Here is a 22,905-nt window from a genome sequence, read left to right on the forward strand (position 1 = left end):
ATATTTAATATCACCATGGTCCACAGTAATTTTCTCTTTCTTTTCCTCAAAATGTTTATATTCATTTCAAACATTTTGCCTGGCCTTTTATTAGCAGGATCAAAAAGAGGAGAACCTCTAAGGTGCACAAAATGATACGTTATTACACAGCAAATTATAATCTGCTTTGTTGTTTCAGTCAGCTCTGTTAACATGCAGCTTGTAACTGTGCTTCTGGCAAAGATGATAAACATAAGGCATTAGGCTGTATAAATTATCATGAGCTTCTCTCTTCTGGTTCCTGAATAGGTGCCTTTCCTTTTATCTTCCTTTTCTTGACACCACAAAGGGGCAAAATTGAAAGCTAATTATGCAGGGATGGCTTTTTTAAAAAAAGGCTTTTATAAAGCACCAGAGAGTGGTTGATTCCTAGGCCTGTAGGAGGTGGGCGAGGGAGGCGAGACGGGACCGTGCTAGAGTGGAAATAATCATGCTATCAGTTACTTCTCACATGTTCCTATGCTCTCTCTTATTCTGATCTTACCACAGAGGTGTGGGACAGAACCATAGCAAAACAGAAACATTGAAGCTCTTGTAAAATAAGAACTGGCCCTTTCCTCAAAGGAGTTTTAAAACCAATTTATGGTTTGGCACGTGAGAACAGAGACCCGTTGAAGCTAAAAGCTAGATACAGAAATTTTGGAAGCATAAACAGCCTCCTAGAAGGAGGTAGAAGAGGGAAAACCTCTCTGCTAGACACTTGACAAGAAGGAACTCCTGTCTGTTCTCCTGTTTCCCCCATTTGGGAGATTGAAATGACCCATTCTGTGAGGCTCCTAGCTGAGTTTAGTGCCTCTAGTGGTCCTTCCTGGTCCCCTCTCTTAGAAGTCAGTCTGGGTAAAGGGGATGAAGGCCAATACCGAAGATGCCTCAGCAGAATTATATTCTGGCTCTCATGGACAGGAAAGACAGAAAATGGCAACTGAGAGCCACCGCACAACTCACACTTCTTATGCATTGGCTTAATCTGTGTACTGCTGTTGAGTAACTAACCAATACTGGGGGTTGGGAGTAGGAATCTTTTGAACATAAGTGATTCTTCTGTATCATTTTATAAGAGTTTGCAGCCCTAGTTTATAAGAAGAACAACCACAGCTCTGGTTGACTCAGCACTCTCAAAATCAGGACACAAATGCAGGATACATTGTGATTACATTGTGAAATGGCTTTAATAGTTTATAAGAACTTAACTTCCCTGCCTTCTACACAACATTAAATTGTCTTCACTAAGATCTACCTTTTTAGTTGGTAATCGTCCTGTTAATGTTTGTAAGAAACTTGACGTCTCTGTGTGCGAAGACATACGATTACAACTTCTGTCTGCAGCCTACAGAGTGGAAATGAATGAATGATGACAGCACATTAAAGTTTCCTGTGGATGACATCTGCAGCTTGGGACACGATGAACAGACATATCTAGGTCTCAAATTCTTTTGTGCAGATCTCATTCAAATAAAGGCCCAGTTCGGACAATCATTTGAGGAATCATAAACCATTATTTATGAAACTGGGAATGAATGCTGGGGGCAAGTGCTCTTCCCCTCTGCTCCCCTCTCCTCTCCCCCCTCCAGTTTTGAAGATCCCTGCTTGTACATCTAAACTGGGGTACTCTGACAATGATAATTAACAAACCCAGAAAGTAAGACAGGATATGATATAATTCTGGCTTATTTTCCTTGTCTGTTACCTGAAATTATGACATTGTTCCTTGGTTTGGATACAAAAGCGAAGGCCTTTACACCAAAGCTGGTGTGCAGCAGGGGCGGGGCAGAGAAGAATGCTTGACTGTGACATTTGTTCATAAACCATGGCTTATAAAATCTCGAATGATCACAGAAACTGGGTCATTATTACAGCTAATACTGAACGTTGTGGTATTTTAACAAACATTTCAACTGTTTGTTTAAAACAGATCTGCAGGGTTTAGGGCTTCAGTTTCTTTAAACATCAAGTGCAAGTTTTTGCATAAAGATATTTACTGTTGCAAAGCATGAAGCAAGTCTATAGCAACATTATATTCTGTTGACATATAAATCAAGAAAACAGTAACACTTTAAGGCAGCCTTTCCCAACCAGTGTGCCTCCAGATGTTGTTGGACCACAACTCCCATCTTTCCTGACCATTGGCAATGCTGGCTGAGGCTGATGGGAGTTGTGGTCCAACAACATCTGGAGGCACACTGGTTGGGAAAGGCTGCTTTAAGGTATCAGCACCATTCCTTCCAGCTTAAAGAAACATGGGGATGTTATCTCAAAAGTATAATCCAATATCAATTGTTATTGTACAGAATTACAAAATGTTACTTTATTATTCTTAAATTTGGCTTTAACTCTTACAGTTTTTGACTGGAATAACATTATTTTATATCAGATTTGTTTGTGACTGAAGATTTTTTTTAAGAGAAAGCTGAAGGGGATGTTCAACTGACTTCTAACTCATTTGTCTGGTGGTGCAAAAATCAAATAAATAAATAATCATGCAGTACTGTATTAAGAAGAAAGCAACAAAGGTTAAAGTGTCAAGTCACTACACATTTCATACTTTGCAACAAAAGTGTCTTACAACACTTTTTCCCCTAGTATCCAATTTTTATTAGCTAAGATTAGGATATAACATAGACAACAACTGTGTTCTAATGTTTTGCAGTCACCTATTCACATGACAAAGGGATGGATGGACAAAGAAGGAGTATGCATTATGAAAATGGTAAAAATTATAAGTGGCATTTTTTTAAAAAAAACACAAGACCTTATGTTTTGCAGGAATTATTAGTACATGTTTCCATTAGGAATATGCACCTAATTAAAAGCTTTGTAAAGGTGGATTTTCAAGAAAGAAGGAAAAGAATGAAAAGAAATATATAGTATCAATATTTCATAAATCCAGAAACAACTGGAATACAAGGACATAATAAATAGTGTTGATAGCTGGTGGTTTTTCATGCAGTGTAGTGGTGGTGGTGGTGGGGGGATGAGAATTCTTCAAAAATAGATGAAAGCAAGCCAAGGAGGCCATAGTGTAAACTTGAGAGGATACAATGTTGTATAAAAGTAGTATCAGCCAAGGCAAGAAGAAAGCTCTAATGTAGACACCACCTGTGTAGTCTCTGCACTTGGACTGGGGTTGGATCCCCATGGGGCAGCTTTTGGAGCACCAGTGTTTACCCAGGAATTGGAGCGGTCTAAGCCCTGGGCACATAACAGAAAGCAGCAGGGGAAAGGAAAGAGATGTTACATATTGCATGCCACATAGTATAGGAAATGTAGAGAAAATTAATTCCTTCAAAGAAACCCAGTGTACTCAATACAATTAGTATTGTTAAAACAACCTAAGATTTAGTTCAGAGGGTTATTTCTATTCTTCCCCCTCTGTACACGTACACACACACGCTAAAACATCACTTTCCCAACCAACCACCATAGTGCATGTAAATATTGTATGCCATCAATAAAGGGCATTTTACTGAATTTCCTCTAATTTATTTTTATTTTTAATAATTTTGTATTGAATGTACAATACAAACATTCTCAGTTGTGATGCTATAAATATGGATCCAAATCCAAAGTCAGTAAGTCACGCTCAAGTCTCATTGAAACTAGTGGATGAGTCGTGATTAAACTTGCCCTATTAACTTCAGTGGGGCTTAACTGCAAAGAATTTTGCCTGAATTTGGATTAATGATTACATCTTATTACTTCAGAGAAATTATATAACTGCATGTGTAGCCTCATCAGGCTGCTATTCACCATCTCACAGCAATGAAGGCCACTCATGTACATTTCTGGGCACTCATACAAATCCATATCCGCACAGAGATGCACCCGAATGTCTGTCTAAAAACTATTGTGGTTTCCTGTGAATTGCTACTAAACATTGAACTAAACATTGCCTGGCAAATGATGAAGAAATGATCCAGGTGTCAGAGATAAGTTTATAAACCATGAAGAAATATGAAAGCAGTCCTAGGAGTTTAGAAATTCACATTAAATAAGCTTCAATAGCGGGGGAGGGGAGAACCATCCTGTAATCAAGGTTTCAGTAGGAACCAATTTGTGGTTGGTTGGTGTTTCACACCAGGCTCTGTGTAGATATGCTTTTTAAAAGCCCATTGACCAGCTTGAGGGCCAATGATGTCCTTTTCCTGTTCAAGTTTATTTATTTATTATTAAAATTTATATCCTGCCCTTCTTCCCAGAAGGAGCCCAAATTAAACAAGTGCCACTACCCAATTATGGGCAATTCCTTTCCCCCACTTCAGCCCCCACCTCACACTCCACAGTGTTCAGGTTTATTGGTTGGTCAGGTTCCCTGACACTCGGGTTACCATTTTCAGAGGCTGCAGGATGGGAAAAATGAAATAATGATCCAATCCATAATTTTTCCATAACAAAGTTTGATTTCAGAAACACAGCAAAGAGCCCCAAATTAGATTTTGGTAGGGGAGAGCATTACACTTTAAAGTAAAACTGACAGATGCGACTGACTTCAGTGTACCCAAAATTTTACAATATCTCAGCCATGCAGGTACATTATCCCATTCAACTTATTAAAAAGCAGAAAATGTTTCTATAAGAAAGCTTCTATCCATTTTTATTGCCAAATTACTCAGGCCAGGCAGCTGCTATAAAACTTATCATATCCAAGGTAAATTCCATGTGCACATTACTCCCTCAGGCATTTCACAAAAAGGTCAAAGTGGTTTAATTAGCAAGACCATCAAATGGATACTTAAATATTCTGAGCATTTCCAGTCAAAGCCTTAAATGTTTAATAAGAACAACATGTATTCCTTTTTGGGGTGATTTTTTATTTTATTTTAATCATTCAAAAATTATTAAATTCCTTGGTCCTTCCATTTCCATCTTGCCCTTTTATACAAATGGGTCGACTACTTAAAAAAATAAAGTGTCTTCGATTGATTTTTCACATAACGGTGTAAAATGCTTTTAAAGTGGCTCATAAAATCATTTAGATTGTAAGGAAGAATTAAAGGTCAGAATTTCACAATAAAAGACCCTTTTCTTTCATTGCCATTGTTCTTGTACAAGTAGGCACCTGGAAAAGTAACCTGCTTATGATTGAGGGCTCCCTTCGGGTGCTGCCTTCCCGAACATTACATTATGGCATATGTTAGGGTGCAAGGTGTGTCCAATTCTAGCAGGGAATACTGCCTGGACCACAATGGGGCTTGAAAACTAAAGGATTGCAGTTCTTATTCATTGGCTGATAGCCTAATCGTTTTAACTAATATAAGAACTAGTAACCTCAGCTAACTGCAATCTTACCTTACTCCCAATGATTGATCGTACTTCATCATCAGGTGAAGTTGGAGTTCCAGAAATGTCTGGGTTGCTGTTACTAAGGCTCCTGGAGCGATTCAAGTTTAGGCTTGCTGGCCTAACAGCAGAACGAGCCATGGTAGCATAATGTACTGATCCTCCCAAGCCACCAGAACCTAAAACAATGGCGCACAATATACCTCAACAGGTAAGCATATGACTAAATATATGAAACTACACCAGTAACCCCATTAGTCCCACTCTGAGTACAAGTCATTTCTGTTATCTTCCTCAATGACACACTTGTCAGATTCTTTGTGTTTCATCATCCTTTGTGTTGCATTCACTTCCCACCAGTCTCCAGAACTTAGTACATTTGAAGCTTTTAAAAGGAAGCACTTTCATGCAATAATATCTACATGTAGTGCCTCTTCCTTTCCCTACTCAAGATGTACGCACTTATTCAGTGGTGAGAGAAAGACCCTGCATATATGAGCCTTGATTCAACAAACCATAGGGAAAAGGGGCTCTTCTGCCACTCTCCTCCAGCAGCAACCCCCTATATTCCATGGAAATATGATCCTTGAAGCTGAGGGACTATTCAGCAAGGTGGGATAGGATAGGCAATAGTGGGAAGTGGAAACTGGGATACATTAGAGACTTCCTCTCCCTGCAGGCAGAAGTACCTTCCACTTGCACTATTGCTCTGTGACATACAAGCCATGGTTAAGAGCACTGCCCTTTTTATTAATTACCTCACATGTTTCCTTGCTAAAACCAGGTTCAGAGACACTCCCCAGTTCAATCCCCAGCCTGACAATCCTCAGTTCAACTAACACCTGAAACCATGCCCTCCAGTTCCAACCTTCCAACCTAAGAACATTTCAAAAGTGAGTCTACCTGATGTTGGTGAATTAGGAGAGGTATTTGGCAAGCGAAACACGTAATAAATATATGAAGTAAGAAGATTGTTTCTGCCATGCTGGTCTTGGTTTCCTTCTAGGTTTTTGTGGAGTCTGTTTACAATAGAGGCCATGGCTTCAAAAGATGCTTGACCCAGATTTACTACGAAGAAATAAACCAAAGAGTTTGTCATCAAGCTATTTATCAATAAAGCCAACCTCACTACAACAGCAGCTATATTAAAAAAGCTAAATCCACATCATTTCCCATGAAAAAGATTTGCATAGCAGCTTAAATATTATTAAATTTGAGCCTCAATGGACATGTAAGTACTTGAATGATTAGACTTTCAGAGATGCTGAATAGTATAAATAGTGTAAGTCATCAGCTCCAACAAGGAATTAGGTAAGAAATGGTTCAGATAGCATACAAAGACAGGGTTGAATACAGTTTGGTCACAGAAGTGCTTTATATCCTGTGGAGTCATCCACTAAAGGAAGAGGAGGGGAGGTAATTTTTGCCAATGCCCCCTTCCTCCTGCATTCCTCCCATGCCACCTTCCAACCTGCTCTGGAAGGTGCACAGGGAAAATGAAAAAAAGTGCCTCTGCTCCTCTTCCATTAGTGGACCCCTCCACTGGTTCAAAAGCCCTTCCATAAGCACAAGGGCACCAACTGGAATTTGCCTACTGTCACATTCAGAAGGCTTTGCTTCCCTCCATTTCAACCCACTATCACTGCAGAGAAGAATACATAACAGATACTTCTGAAAAGTTATTGAGATGGATAGGCAATTCTTCTATGTATCAGAGCTGGCCAGATATACTACACTGCTGTCCTCAGAATGACTCCATAGTATATTAAATTATTCATACTACAATACATGGAAAAAGGCACTGCATTGAGCCAGCTCTGGCATAACTCTATTGAGAGCAACACAGAAACATGTGCCTAGTGAACTCCAGACATCTCCTCATGGTTCTACTCACTTAGCCTTCAATTTGGTCATGCCCCCCAAAACTAATAGGTGAACAACGAAAACGTCCTTGAACATGTCCATGAAAAATGAAAATGTCTGTACCTTACACCGCGAAAGCCAGTGTGGCACAGTGGTTAAGGTGTTGGCCTACGACCTGGGAGACCACGGTTCAAATCCCCACACAGCCATGAAACTCACTGGGTGACCTTGGGCCAGTCACTGCCTCTCAGCCTCATGAAAACCCTATTCATAGAGTCGCCATAAGTCGGAATCGACTTGAAGGCAGTACATTTACTTTACACCTTATATATCATTATGACACTTTAAAATGTAACTGAATTAATGAATCAAAGAAGGTTCATTTCAAGGTCTATTGTTCATTTAAAAATCCAAACAAATAAAATACCTATTTGGCCTGCAATAACTGGAGGTCTTACAACCAAAAGGATTAGCTTGTCAAGCAGGAGATGGAGAAATCGCACCACAGGCTCCAGCTGAGATGAATTCAAAGCTGAAATACTGTTCTTTAATTCATTTTCCAAGTTGTTTTCCATAATTCTCATGTCACCTATCCGCACAGGGAACATGTGCTCATCCAGGGCATGAACAAGGGCAAAAAACTTATCGAGGTAAGGGTCCTGCACAGAGAAAAATTCAAACAAAATATACCAAGCTGTATGGCTTTGAAAATGTATTATACTTTTAACTAAACAAAAATACATTTCTGTGCATCTCTTTCTGTGAGAGAGATATGAGAAATTTAGCTATTTATATCCAGATCAGCTACAAGTCTTTCCCATGTTATAGCGACTGCCATTGCTACATACCTGTGTATGAATGGTCGACACAGCAACTATTTCTACATTAAAAACTCCCTTATGGTTATCCACCCACTTCATTCCAGGCAGGGGCACCTGAGGAAAAAAAAGGAAATAACAAAAACGCTGATGAGTCTGATTACAATGACAAAGCACAAAGCTCCGTTCAGATAGTTCTAACAAAAGCAGACACTCCATTCAATATTAGTTGAGGATGAGGTGAACAGCTTTGAAAATGTGTGCTATCAAAATATGCAGTCAGAATATTTCAGTCACTTATTGCTTATTGTCATGATCAGTCACATTAGCCAAGGAATTACTGACCTCTGGAGAGAGCACAGAATAAGCCTGTGGGGGCTTCTCCAGCGAAACAGGGAGGCAGAACTGACCAGTCTTCAACCGTCCATTCTGAAGCATTGGGATCCACTGTAATGTGGGAAAGGCAGCACAAAATCTCATGTATGCATGGAACATCTTCAATTCACCAGTGTAAATTTATTATTATTTTCATCATCACCATTTTAAAAATTATAATCTGAAGGTATAGGATAGGGACAGCACACACCACTATCAGAATCACAAGGATTTGGGTTCAAGGGCACATAGACTTTGTGCTGGCCAGAACAGAAATATTTCCCATTTTTTACTCTGAAGCAGGATTGAAGGCTTCAAGCCCAGGGACTCCCCAGGCCTCCCTATCAGGCCCTTGAAGCTCTCCCCAGATCATATCCCTCTTCCCAGGCAATGCCCCTCACTGGCCTCACTCTGCATCCTCCCCAAGTGTTTTTGCCTGGCTGGAATTAGTATCTGAATGGTGAATCAGCTTCTTGCTTGCCTGGATGAAGGATGGAGGGGTGTGTGTGTAGGAACCTCTGACTTTTGCATGGCTGGAATGTAGTCTACTGGACAAAGCTAGGTGAGACACATCCATTGCTCCACCACCTTGTGTGGCCCCTGGGAGATTGTCTATGAGGAAATGCAGCCCTCAGGCTCAAATAGGTTCCCTACCCCTGCTCTGAAAGAAAGAGGGAAAGCTAAGACCAGAAAATGAAAACCATAAAAGGAAAGGAAAGCTTCAAGCTAAGGTAGAATAGGAAGGTTCCTTCTTATAGAATGATACTCAGAAAAAGGCCAGGTTTTATGGTTTGCATTCTGTGACAATAACTCTTTCTCTTTGCCACCAGCTTTTGCCTCTCTTCTTGTAGTTTCCGTTTCTGAGAACTGCAGTGGGTGATTAATCCCAACTTAGTCACATAATGCTGAGTGGTGCCAAAGAACTGAATCTGACTAACTCGCAGCACTACTCCAAAGCTTACAGAAGTGACTAGAATACTGAAAAAAACTGAACTCAACAAACTAAAGCATATCTGTGCCTCCCAATCTCCTCCCCACCCCAACCTGGATGAAAAATTAAGGGAGGAGGAATGAAAGGAAGAGGACTTGGAGTTAAACTGTTGGGGGGGGGTTGTCTGTGCGTGTGTGTGTTTGTTTACCGTGTATCCAACAGGAGTTTCCAGTGGAGTGTTTTGTTTTTGTTGGCAACTGACATGATAAAAAGTGAAAAGCAGATGGTGGTGGTCAGTTAACGTGGCAGGGAGTTTAACCTTGATTTCTTCATGAAAATCAGGAGATCTGTTTTGAGATAAAATGTTTTTATCTGTGAATATAAGACGTTTGAAATCTAGATAACTACATTTAGATGCCTGTTTTTTCAAAGCTCAGCTGATCTTCTTCATTTAAATAGAAACTTTTGATATGAAAAGTAGAAAGAACAGAAAAATTAGTAATTTATTTTATGTGATCTCTGCCTACTCAGTCCATATTCCCTAATCTCAGAAGACTAAATTCTACCTTCAGATGAATTTAACACTTCTAATTTGCATAATCAACTACTATTCTTTCAATCTTTAATGGCTTAGCGTTCTCGCTTAGCTAGTTATAGAATGGGAGACTTGCTAGAGAAATTACAACTAGTGCTAAACCACTAAGGTACTTTTAAAAAAGCACAGTACATTACAGGAGGATAAATTTATTCATTCGTCAGAGAACTTCAGAAGTACTTTCAGCATATCATGTTGAGAGCCAGTGTAGTGCAGTGGTTAGAGCAGCCTTTCCCAACCAGTGTGCCTCCAGATGTTGTTGGACCACAACTCCCATCAGCCTCAGGCTGATGGGAGTTGTGGTCCAACAACATCTGGAGGCACACTGGTTGGGAAAGGCTGGGTTAGAGTGTCAGACTAGAAAGGCCATGAAACTCACTGGGTGACCTTGGGCCAGTCACTGCCTCTCAGCCTAACCTACCTCACAGGGTTGTTAAAATTGGGATAAAAGGATAAAATTGGGAGAGGGAGAACCATGTTTGTTTGCTACCTTGAGACCCCTGGAGGAAAGGTAGGATACAAATGCAATAAGAAATCAATAAATATCACAACTGTCAGGACAATTCTCTGCCTTTCTCCCCAGCTTCATCAGCTATAAGCTCAATGAAGAGAGCTGAAAATTGCACATTATGAACAACACTTTGGACACAGCGTTCAGGTGCAGTGCAAAATAGATGATCTTAAATTTTTCTCTCAAGCTTGAAGCTGGGCAGGAGATTATCCCCAGCCTCACATGGTGCATGTGAGCACCATTGAAGCCCTCCACCTCTCCTACTGGGGAGGTACAGGGTCCTGGTAACCTCAGCTTTTGGGTGGCTGCCCAGCCCTGGCTACCAAAACCAGAGAAAATATATTGACCCCTCCTGGTTTTTTAAGTGTTTTTCCTAGAATACTCAACATACCACCAGAGTCAAGTTGTGTGTGGTTCAAAAGTCAAAAGAATGACAAATAGCTGAAAAACCAAATGAGGTTTAAATGGGATTGAGACACTTTTAATTTTAATACTATTTGGGCACTTTGTCATCAGTCCTAAACCAATTTTACCCTTCATTGGGCTTATTGCCCTATTAAATTGCTTGGAGATTAAGACTAAAATCTGGGCATCATTTCAGGAAAAATATATTCCGCACAATCCAACCTATTCAAATTCAAAACACTGGAACACAACTATTAACATTTTTTAAAAGTGGCATTTATGAATCTGGCTACAGATTCATTTAAGTAAAAGACCATTTAAGCCCTCAACTCAGTGTCTTGTACAATACAGACCATCTTGCAATGTTATATATTGCCAGGCATTTCTGAACTTGGAATTCCAACACTTAACGTTCCGCAAAATTAAAACGTCAGATTCTTCATCTCAAATATATTATGCATGTTAGCATGACATGGATCTTTTTAGTTTATGCTCATCATCCTAATGGGTATAGTTTTTATGCATTTATTCACAAAGAGCAGTTTTCAACTAAATTCTTGTGCTAGCACAAAGATTAGCGCTAACAACAACCGGATTCCCCTCTCACCCCATGTGTGCCTCGCACCATACCCAAATCTATGCTGGAGGGTTGGGGGAAACCACAGAACAGATTTAAAGGGTCACACGGGGAGAGATGAAGACAAAACATTCCGGTGCACAAGGAGAAATCTTTGTGCTGATGGAACGGTCACCTTAGGACTACACTGAATACAATCCAGGGTATATACTGTATCTCATAGAAATGTTTGAAAATAGTAGAATATTTACAAGAAATAATGCAAAAGCATTAGTACAATGGAGATTATTAGGGTCATTAAATGGAGAGCACCTGAGGAACCATCCTATCTAAAGGCTGCTGCAGTGTTCATGTCTTAAGTCTTAATGTGCCATGCCTACTCATGGGATTCTTAAACAAGTCTATATGCCAAGCTCTACCCCAGCTGCCAAATTCTCCCACAGGTAACACATTTTGCAACAGCCAACTCAAATCATATGGCCAGTTCACATAGTAATAAAACCAATAATCCTGCAGTCTAAAATATGGCATCACCAGATGGCAAGGATCAGATGAATGTTTGCATCATACATTACACTGTCCATATGCCCAGAGGACTGAAGAATTAACAAGGCCTTTGTCACCATTTGCTTTATATTTATATCAAAAGCACTGAAAACATAACTGCTGCACTGGTGTAGCCGCTGATTTTAATAGCATTGTTTATATAGTATCATGTGATAGTTACTTCTAAAGCATCTTCTGCATTTTACCTGTTATGATAAACAACAGCTGTGTATGCTTCTTTTGAAAATTCAGCACAGCTGGATTTTCCAAAGATCACCTACAAAAGGAAACAAAACAAGACACAAGTTACACTAACAGCCAACAGCCTTTACCAATATAAGCAAAATGTCAGTTGTCAATGTTGCTTTGCTGTTTTATTCATTAATGTATAGAGCATTTTTTGCCTCCTTTTTTCTTTTATTTCTGTATTGTAATAAGTGTAAAGCAATCTTAGACACAGTGCAAGCCACTTTGTGGAGAAGACTTCTGAAAAAGCAGGGTATACCTTTATTAGATAGATAACACAAATGTCATAAAATTTTATGTCATAAATGTCATGAATATTTAAGTTGAATCTGAACTGTGCTCCATTCTGGCCTTGATAGGGACAGAGGCAACATGGCGTACAGTGCATACTGCCAAATGTAGATCTCCATCACAGCACATGTGGTGTGCATCCACATCTGAAAACCAACTGGGGCATACACAAACCCTTACCAAAATGAAAAGGAACACACATACATCCACCATACCGGCATTGCATTACTTGGATCTTCTCCAAACATAAACTGGACTTTTACAGTGATATTCCGAGCAGATCCTTGACGGTTGGCAAAATTAAGGCTTTGAGGATAGACATATAGAAGATTTCTGTAAAATAAGCACATATTACATAATGACTAGTGCATACACAATGGTGATAAACCAAAGTGTCTTAGGCAGCAGTCATAAACACAACTTTGTGTTGTGTGAAGATCCTTATTGTGTGAGCCCAAGCAACCCTTTGGATCCAGCCAAATGACTCCTATGACTGCAGTTCTAAACAAACCTACACTGAACAAAGCAGGATTTACTTCCAAGTAAAGAGGCATAGGACTGATCTGCAACTGCTATTCTGATTAGACAATTTTATTTTACACCCACTTTGACAAGATTAAGATGAACCCATAAGATACAATTAAACAGGAGAACTACAGCCTATGAGTTTTAATATGAAATTCCTTAGTCACTCACTTCATACAACCATACTTGCATTCTTCATTTCCATGCTCTACTTATGTGTGTGATATTGGACATACTCTGCTACGTATTACATACATTGACCATATAGGTGAGCCACAGCCTTACTGTCTCATGACGTCTTTCCACCATGACTCTCCCTTCTCAGTGGGTTGGATCCAAAGGTTCCTATTCCAGCAGAAGCAGACAAACCTTTGGATCCAGCCTAATAAACTTTGTATGGTTCTTGTACTATAGAGAATGGTGGCTTATAGAGTCACATTATCTTTCTGCCTCCTATACAGCACAGTATGCTAAAGCTAGCAGACAGACCATACTTTCTGTTTCAAAGGAAGACCTTCATGCTGAATTAAGCCCTGGAATTTCATCCCCATTGGTCACCTTGCTTAATCAATGTTCTCTTTATTATTTCTGCAGGCAGCTGTTGAGGGATTTCCTCTTTTTCTTTTGTGGCTCTCCTAAATTACCTCATTCTGGCATGAATACATTTGCTCCTCAATGTGATTTTTCAAATAAAAACGGATATGAAAATTTACTTTAAAACATACTTTTCTCATAAAACTTTCATTAAATATTATTAGTAGCTTAAGAGAGGAATTTGAAAGTATTTGCAAAGACAGGCTGTATGATCTCTGTATTAAGACCAGTGTTCTTCTGAGGACTGATTTAGGCACTGGCCCATTTTTTTTTTTATGAACTAGTGGCCTTAGCAACCTTTTTGGTGATGTTACTTTCTCTAGAGCAGAGTCGGGAACCTTCTTCAGCCTGAGTGCTGCATTCCCTCCTGAGCAATCTTCTGAAGGCCACATGCCAGTGGAAATATCCTCCATCCAGACAAGCATGAAGCATTGTCAGAGTTCAAGGGCACATTCTAGCCAGGCAAAAACACTTGGGGAGGGACACAGGGCCAGTGAGAGATGTAGCATTGGGAGAGTTCTGCGGGCCGGATAGAGAGGCCCCCAGGATGGAGGGTCCTCACCCCTGCTCTAAAGATTTGGAATTAAGGGGGGAGGTGTAGGTTCATGGAGCTACAGCCGTTGAATGAAAAATAATGAAGCTGGAGATCTTAAATTCAACTTTGGAGACAACTGGATCCTCAAATGATAAGGGAGTCAAAGGCATACTAAAGCAGGATAAGGATATTGCAGAGAAGCTAAATGATTTTTTTGCATCTGTCTTTACAGTAGAAGATATAGGGCAGATCCCTGAACCTGAACTAACATTTGCAGGAAGGGAACCTGAGGAACTGAGGCAAATAATGGTGATGAGAGCTGAAATTCTAGGCTTAATAGACAAAATAAAAACTGACAAATCGCCAGGTCTGGATGGCATCTACCCAAGAATTCTCAAAGAACTCAAATTTATTTATTTTATTTATTTGTTAAGTTTCTATACCGCCCAACTAGCATAGCTCTCTGGGCGGTGTACAACAGAGAAATATAAATATACACAATAAAATCCGATAAATCAGTGCAAGGGACATGTATATAAAAATCCACAAATCTAAGATCAATTACAACATATTTAAAACTAAAAAACTAAAATGCCTGAGAAAAGAGGAAGGTTTTAACTTGGCGCCGAAAAGAACAATGTCGGCGCCACGCGCACCTCATCGGGAAGACTATTCCACTTCGGGGGCCACCACTGAGAAAGCCCTAGTTCTTGTTATCGTCCTCCGAGCTTCCCTATGAGTCGGAACTCGGAGGAGGGCCTTCGATGTTGAACGTAGTGTACGGGCAGGTTCATATCGGGAGAGGCGTTCCAGCAGGTACTGAGGTCCCGCACCGTATAAGGCTTTATAGGTTAAAACCAGCACTTTAAATCTGGCCCGGAAGCATATTCGTAGCCAGTGCAAGCGGGCCAGAACAGGTGTTATATGTTCAGACCGCTTGGTCCTCGTTATCAGTCTGACTGCCGCATTCTGCACAAGCTGTAGCTTCCGAACCGTCTTCAAAGGCAGCCCTACGTAGAGCGCATTGCAGTAATCCAATCGAGAGGTTACCAGAGCATGGACAACTGAGGTGAGGTCCTCCCTGTCCAGATAGGGACGTAGCTGGGCTACCAACCGAAGTTGGTAGAACGCATTCCGTGCCACCGAGGCTACTTGAGCCTCAAGTGACAGGGAAGGATCTAAAAATACTCCCAAACTACGAACCCGCTCCTTCAGGGGGAGCGTAACCCCATCCAGAACAGGGTGAATATCCACCATCTGATCAGAGAGACCTCCCACCAACAGCATCTCAGTCTTGTCAGGACTGAGCCTCAGTTTGTTAGTTCTCATCCAGTCCATTATCGCAGCCAGGCAACGGTTCAGCACATTAACAGCCTCACCTGAAGAAGATGAAAAGGAGAAGTAGAGCTGCGTGTCATCAGCGTACTGATGGCAACGCACTCCAAAACTCCTGATGACCACACCCAGCGGCTTCATGTAGATGTTAAAAAGCATGGGAGACAGAACTGACCCCTGCGGGACTCCACATTGGAGAACCCACGGTGTCGAGCAATGTTCCCCAAGCACTACCTTCTGGAGACGACCCACCAAGTAGGAGTGGAACCACTGCCAAGCTGTACCTCCAACTCCCAACTCCACGAGCCTCTCCAGAAGGATACCATGGTCGATGGTATCAAAAGCCACTGAGAGATCAAGGAGAATCGACAGAGTAACACTCCCTCCGTCCCTCTCCCGACATAGGTCATCATACAGGCGACCAAGGCTGTCTCAGTGCCGAAACCGGGCCTAAAACCCGATTGAAATGGATCTAGATAATCGGTTTCATCCAATAGCGCCTGGAGCTGGCCAGCAACCACTCGTTCCAGAATCTTGCCCAGGAATGGAACATTCGCGACTGGTCTATAGTTGTTAAGGTTTTCAGGGTCCAAGGAGGATTTTTTCAGGAGTGGTCTCACTACCGCCTCTTTCAGACGGCCAGGGACCACTCCCTCTCGTGAAGAGGCATTTATCACTTCCCTGGCCCAGCTGGCTGTTCCTTCCCTGCTAGTTTTTATTAGCCAAGAAGGACAAGGATCTAGAGCAGAAGTGGTAGCACGCACCTGTCCAAGCACCTTGTCCACGTCCTCGAGCTGAACCAACTGAAACTCATCCAATAAAACATGACAAGACTGTGCTCCGGACACCTCATTCGGATCAACTGCTGAAAATTGGGAGTCTAAGTCCCGATGGATGCATAAGATCTTATTCTGGAAGTGCCCAGCAAACTCATTACAGCGGGCTACCGATGATGTTATCGAGTCCTTAGGGCCAGAATGAAGTAGCCTTCGGACAACTCTAAAGAGCTCCGCTGGTCGGCAAAGAGATGACTTAACAGTGGCAGCAAAATATTGTTTTTTCGCCACCCTCACCGCTCCTAAGTACAACTTAGTAGAGGCACTTACCAGTGCATAATTGCATCCGTCAGGAGTTCGCCTCCACCTCCGCTCAAGCCGCCTCCTATCTTGTTTCATCGCTCTCAGCTCTGGAGTGTACCATGGAGCTGTATGAGCTCTACACAGGAGAGGGCGCGCAGGAGCAATCGTGTCAACAGCCCGGTTCATCTCCGCGTTCCACATTTCAACCAAGGCTTCGACAGGAGCGCAAGTCCTATCAGCCGGAAAATCCCCCAGAGCCCTTTGAAAACCTTCAGGATTCATTAGTCTCCGGGGGCGGACCAATTTAATAGGTCCCCCACCCTTGCAGAGGGGAAAGGCCGCTGTAAGTCTGAACTTCAACAAGCGATGATCTGTCCATGACAAAGGGAGAGATGTAAAACTCCCCACCTCCAGATCACCATCTCCATGTCCAGTAGCAAAAATAAGATCTAGAGTATGCCCTGACACGTGTGTTGGGCCACTGACATATTGGGACAGCCCCATGGTTGTCATGGAGGCCATGAAGTCCTGAGCCGCCCCAGACAAAGTAGCCTCGGCATGGATGTTGACATCCCCCAGTACTAATAGTCTGGGGGATCTCAGCAACACCTCCGAGACCACTTCCATCAGCTCAGTTAGGGAAGCCGTTGGGCAGCAGGGCGGGCGGTACACCAACAAGATTCCCAGTCTGTCCCTTTGACCCAACACAAGGTGCAAACACTCCAGGCCAGTAGCTACATGAACATGGTGCTTGATGAGAGGGATGGAACTCCTATAGACCACAGCAACCTCCCTCCCCGACCCTCAGGTCTACCCTGATGCTGAACCAGGTACCCGGGTGGGCAGAGCTGGGAGAGACTAGCTCCTCCCTGCTCACCCACCCAGGTCTCGGTTATGCATGCCAGATTGGCTGCCTCATCCACAATCAAATCATGTACGAGGGAGATTTTATTATGTACCAATCTGGCATTTAAAAGCAGCAACTGGAGATCTGAGAGTTGGCTGAGAGGACAACCAACATTCCTGAGGATGTGAGAAGGACCGGAACAAATCTGAAATTGCAGATCTTCTAACAAAAATATGAAACTTGTGTAGGCTGCTGGATAGTCTAGTTTTCCAGAAAGACTGTAAAGAAAGACAGTAAGGGGTTAAGAGTGTACAGAAGCTCAAGGACAGAGCCTTGCAGCTGGCACAATGCTTACCCTGTCTATAAAAATCCTTGAAACAGAAACTACAAGGTGTGGGGTTGTAATGGTGTTAGGAAAGTAGAGGAAAGTGTATCTGTATTCTGTATTCTATATTCTGTCAGTAAAAGACTCTTACGAGAACTGTGCGTGGATCTATTTGGCAAACGGGCTAACATACTGGGTCGCAGGGCAAACACATTCATCAGTAAACGCTGCTAAGAACTTGTTCTTCAGATCTGCCTCCATACCTGAGGACTGGAAAGTCGCCAATGTAAAGCCAATCTTTAAAAAGGGATCCAGAGGAGATCCCGGAAATTACAGGCAGGTTAGCTTAACATCTGTCCCGGGAAAACAGGTAAAAAGTATTATTTAAGATAAATTAATTAAGCATATAAAAGAACAAGCCTTGCTGAAGCAAAGTCAGCATGACTTTGATAAGGGAAAGTCCTGTCTCACTAACCTATTAGCATTCTTTGAGAGTGTCAACGAGCACATATATAGACATGATCCAGTGGGCATAGTTTACTTAGATTTTCAAAAAGCTTTCGACAAGATACCTCATCAAAGACTCCTGAGTAAGCTTAGCGGTCATGGTTAAGTAGCAGGAAGCAGAGAGTAGGAATAAATGGACAATTCTGCCAATGGAGGGGTGTAGAAATTGGAGTCCCAGAAGCCTCGGTATTGGGACTTGTTCATAAACTTGTTCATAAACAACATAGAATTAGGGGAGGGCAGTCAGATTGCCAAGTTTGCTGATGATACTAAACAAACAGGGTGATAAACAAACAGGGTAATAAAATACGCCCCTGTCTCACATGCTTTCCAATGGGGAACCAATCAGTTTCTCCATATTCTGTCCTTACAGTACCCTCTTGTCCAGAGTATAGGTTGCACATCAGAACAATCAGATGCTGTGGCACCCCAATTTCTTTTAAATCAGTCCATAGTTTTTCATGATCTACATAGTCAAAGGCTTTGCTGTAATCTATAAAGCACAGGGTGATTTTCTTCTGAAATTCCTTGCTCCGTTCCATTATCCATGTTTGCGATATGATCTCTGGTGCTTCTTCCCTTTCTAAATCCAGCTTGGATGCCTGGCATTTCTTGCTCCATATATGGTAAGAGCCTTTGTTGTAGAATCTTTACTTGTGTAGGATTTTAAGGCAATAGTTCAATAATTACTGCATTCCCTGGAATCCCCTTTCTTTGGAATTGAGATATATATTTAACACTTCCAGTCTGTGGGCCATTGTTTAGTTTTCCATATTTCTTGACAGATTTTTGTCAAAGTTTGGACAGATTCAGTCTCAGTAGCTAAAAACAACTCTATTGGTATGCCATCTGTTCCTGGTGATTTGTTTCTTCCAAGTATTTTAAGAGCAGCTTTCACCTCACATTCTAAAATTCTTGGTTTTTCATCATAAGGTTCTTCCATGAATGAATCTGTCATTCTGGCATCTCTTTTATAGAGTTCTTCGGTGTATTGCTTCCATCTTCCTTTTATTTCATCTTGGTCAGTCAGTGTGTTCCCCAGTTGATTATTCAACATCCCTACTCTCAGTTTAAATTTTCCTTTCATTTCTCTAATCTTTTGGAACAGGGCTCTTGTTCTTCTGTTTTTGTTGTCCTCTTCTATTTCTATACAATAACTATTGTAATGGTTCTTTCTGCTTACATACTAGTCACTGTATTGTTGCATTCAGGGTTCTGACCGTGTTTCTGTCTCCTCTTGCTTTTGCTTTCTTTCTGTCTTTAACAATTTTAAGAGTTTCTTCAGTCATCCATTGAGGTCTTTCTCTCTTTTTAACTAGAGGTATTGTCTTTTTGCATTCTTCCCTGATAATGTCTCTGACTTCAGTCGATAGTTCTTCTGGTTCTCTGTCAACTAAGTTGAAAGCCTCAAATCTGTTCCTTATTTGATCTTCATATTCTTCTGGGATGTTATTTAAATTGTATTTTGGCATTATGATTGCTTTGTTCTTCTTCTTTTGCGTTACTTTGATTTTCGATACAACCAGTTCATGATCTGTACCGCAGTCTGCTCCTGGTCTTGTTTTCGCAGAAAGTATGGAACTTCTTCATCTGACTTATATCCTGCCCTTCTTCCCAGCAGGAGCCCAGGGTGGCTAACAGAAGCACTAAAACCACTTTAAAACATCATAAAAACAGACCTTAAAATACATTAAAATAAAACAAAGTTAAAAACATTTTTAAAAAAGCTTTAAAGACATCTTTTAAAAAAGGGTTAAAATTATTTAAAAAACACATATTAACGAGCAATTCTAACACAGACGCAGACTGAGATAGGTCTCAACATAAAAGGCTTGTTGAAAGAGGAAAGTCTTCAAAAGGAGCCAAAAAGATAGCAGAGATGGAGCCTGCCTAATATTTAAGGGGAGGGAATTCCACAGGGTAGGTGTCGCCACACTAAAGGTCCATTTCCTATGTTGTGCGGAACAGACCTCCTGATAAGATGGTATCTGCAAGAGGCCCTCACCTGCAGAGCGCTGTGATCGACTGTGGATATAAGGGATAAGACGGTCTTTCAGGTATCCTGCTCCCAAGCTGTATAGGGCTTTGTACACCAAAACTAGAACCCTGAACTTGGCCCAGTAGCAAATGGGCAGCCAGTGCAATTCTTTCAGCAGCGGGGTGACATGTTGGCAATACCCTGCCACAGTGAGCAGTTTCGCCGCCGCATTTTGCACCAGCTGCAGCTTCTGGACCAACCTCAAGGGCAGTCCCACATAGAGTGCATTACAGTAATCCAGCCTGGAGGTTACCAGTGCGTGGACAACAGTGGTCAGGCTATCCCGGTCCAGAAACGGCTGTAGCTGTCTTACCAGCTGAAGCTGGTAAAAGGCACTCCTAGCCATGGAGGTCACCTGGGCCTATAGTGACAAAGATGGATCCAGGAGCACCCCCAGACTGCGGACCTACTCTTTCAGAGGGAGTACAACCCCATCCAAAGCATGCAAATGACCAATTAACCAAACTTGGGAACCACCAACCCACAATGCCTCCATCTTGCTAGGATTCAGACTCAGTTTATTGGCCCTCATCCAGCCCACCACTGAGTCCAGGCAGCGGTCCAACACAACTGCCAGGGGTCTGAAAGAGTCACCTAATGCTATTCTCTAAGAGCGACCCTGGAGATAGGATCGGAACCACTGTAAAACAGTGCCTCCAATACCCATCTCACCAAGTGGGCCCAGAAGGATACCATGGTCAATGGTATCAAAAGCCGCTGAGAGATCAAGTAAGAATAACACGGTCGCACTACCCCGTCCTTCTCCCAATTATATAATCAATTTGATTCCTATATTGACCATTTGGTGATGTCCATGTGTACAGTCGTCTTTTTGGTTGTGTTTGCAAGAAACAAATTATTGGCTTCACAGAATTCAATAAGTCTTTCTCTTGCTTCATATCTGTCTCCTAAGGCCCATGTCCCAACAATTTCTAGTTCTTCTCTGTTCCCTACTTTTGCATTCCAGTCCCCCATGATTATCAGCACATCTTGTTTTGGTGTGTGATTAATTTCCTCCTGTACTTCTGTGTAAAATCTCTCCAATTCCTCTTCTTCTGCGTTTGCCGTTGGAGCATAGACTTGGATGATGGTTATGTTAATAGGTTTCCCGTTTAATCTCATTGATATCACTCGCTCAGAACTTGCATTGTAGCTCCTAACTGCTTTTGCTACATCCAGTCACACTATTAAAGCAACCCCATTTCTTCTTGATTTCTCATTTCCTAAATAAAATATTTTGTAGTTGCCCGAATGAAAATGTCCCATTCCCAACCATTGTAATTCACTCACACCAAGTATTGTAATGTTGATACGTTCCATTTCTTGCTTGACAATTTCTAACTTTCCCTGGTTTATGCTTCTCACATTCCATGTTCCTATTGTGTGCGTTGTACAACTCCAGACTCTCCTTTCGCATCTGTGCGCATCAGCCTCTGGGCTTCCTTTCGGCTTTGACCCAGCTGCGTCATTAGTCACAGCGCTTCTTGTACATGTCCTTTGTTCTTCCCCAGTAGCTCGTTGAGTGCCTTCCGACCTGGGGGCCTCTTCTTCCAACACTATCTCGAGTTGCATTTTGGATACTCTGTTCATAGGGTTTTCATGGTAAGAGGTATTCAGAGGTGGTTTACCATTGCCTTCCTCCGAATTTGGATGCATCTTAAGCTGGTGTCTCAGCTTTGACCATTCCACCTTGGGTGCCCCTGCTAGGAGTCTAGCCTCTTGGTCTAGACTCCTGACGGCTTTGCTCTCAGCTTCTTCAACACTCTCAAACCCCCTCACCACATTAAGTTGTGCATCCTAAAGCAGGCCACCAACTTGGATGGCTTTAAAAGAGGATTAGATAAATTCATGGGAGATAAGGCTAATCACAGACATTAAGCTTCTGAAAACCAGTTGCCAAAAGCAGCAGGAAGGGAGAATGCTCTGTACTCAGGTCCTGTTTGCAGACTTCCTATGGGCATCTGGTTGGCCACTGTGAGAACAGGATGCTGGACAAGATGGGCCACTGATGGGCCTGATCCAGCCGGATCTTATTTTCTTTCCTACTTATATTTTGCAAATTATTGTGTACTATAAGCAGAAAACAGAAGATACCAATGCTTATTATGGTTTCCAAGTATCAGTGGGCTGAATATTTTGAGAATTATGAGCAAGCAGGACTTTCAGGAAGGGACCATAACTAAGTATTAGAGTGCATGTTTTGCATGTAGGAGGGGATGGGATAAAATCCACTTCCAATGACAGCAACCCTTCTGATTTTCATGACTTTCCCTATGATTTCCCCTTCAATGAATTATTTTATTCTGCTGTGTTTCTACAATCTACAAGCTGTGTATCTAACCCGTTATATATGCCATAGCTACCACAACCTATTTTAAAATATTTTTATGCGAAACGAAACCTGTAAAAGTTTTGGTTAAAAGTTTATCTTTGTGTTCAACCTTCATCTATTTACTCATCTAAAAAAAGCTGAGCAAACACAAACTTGGCTTGATGTTGAGAGCATTGCAAGAGAGAGAAAAACCCTTGAATTATTTCAAAACTTCTATGCAATGGAAAATTTTCAGAGTCTTCCAAATAATTTACAACTGTATATCCCCTTTAAAAACAGCTGGGTTCAGTTGTGCCCCAAAGTATAAAGGAAAC

At 41.6% G+C, this 22,905-nt stretch overlaps 1 protein-coding gene across 14 annotated transcripts in view; it reads right to left on the bottom strand.

Annotated features, from left to right (window-relative positions):
- Positions 1–22,905, bottom strand: part of DOCK7 (dedicator of cytokinesis 7) — a 199,652-nt gene that overhangs the window by 73,958 nt on the left and 102,789 nt on the right. For 11 of the 14 annotated variants that reach the window (XR_009763566.1, XM_061633258.1, XM_061633263.1 and 8 more), the window contains 10 exons: positions 12,690–12,807; positions 12,144–12,214; positions 9,512–9,650; positions 8,343–8,444; positions 8,028–8,114; positions 7,607–7,838; positions 6,220–6,384; positions 5,326–5,495; positions 3,136–3,228; positions 1,277–1,366 (listed from right to left, as the gene is read on the bottom strand). Coding sequence is in view for 13 of the 14 variants with exons in the window: in XM_061633258.1 (XP_061489242.1) it covers positions 1,277–1,366; positions 3,136–3,228; positions 5,326–5,495; positions 6,220–6,384; positions 7,607–7,838; positions 8,028–8,114; positions 8,343–8,444; positions 9,512–9,650; positions 12,144–12,214; positions 12,690–12,807 (1,267 nt within the window). In the remaining variant the exon portion in view is untranslated. The remainder of the gene's footprint in view (positions 1–1,276; positions 1,367–3,135; positions 3,229–5,325; positions 5,496–6,219; positions 6,385–7,606; positions 7,839–8,027; positions 8,115–8,342; positions 8,445–9,511; positions 9,651–12,143; positions 12,215–12,689; positions 12,808–22,905) is intronic. The other 3 variants (XM_061633267.1, XM_061633266.1, XM_061633268.1) reach the window with 1 other exon arrangement.

Source organism: Rhineura floridana, chromosome 6, assembly GCF_030035675.1.
Source record: "Rhineura floridana isolate rRhiFlo1 chromosome 6, rRhiFlo1.hap2, whole genome shotgun sequence".
Classification (NCBI taxonomy): Eukaryota; Metazoa; Chordata; class Lepidosauria; order Squamata; family Rhineuridae; genus Rhineura; species Rhineura floridana.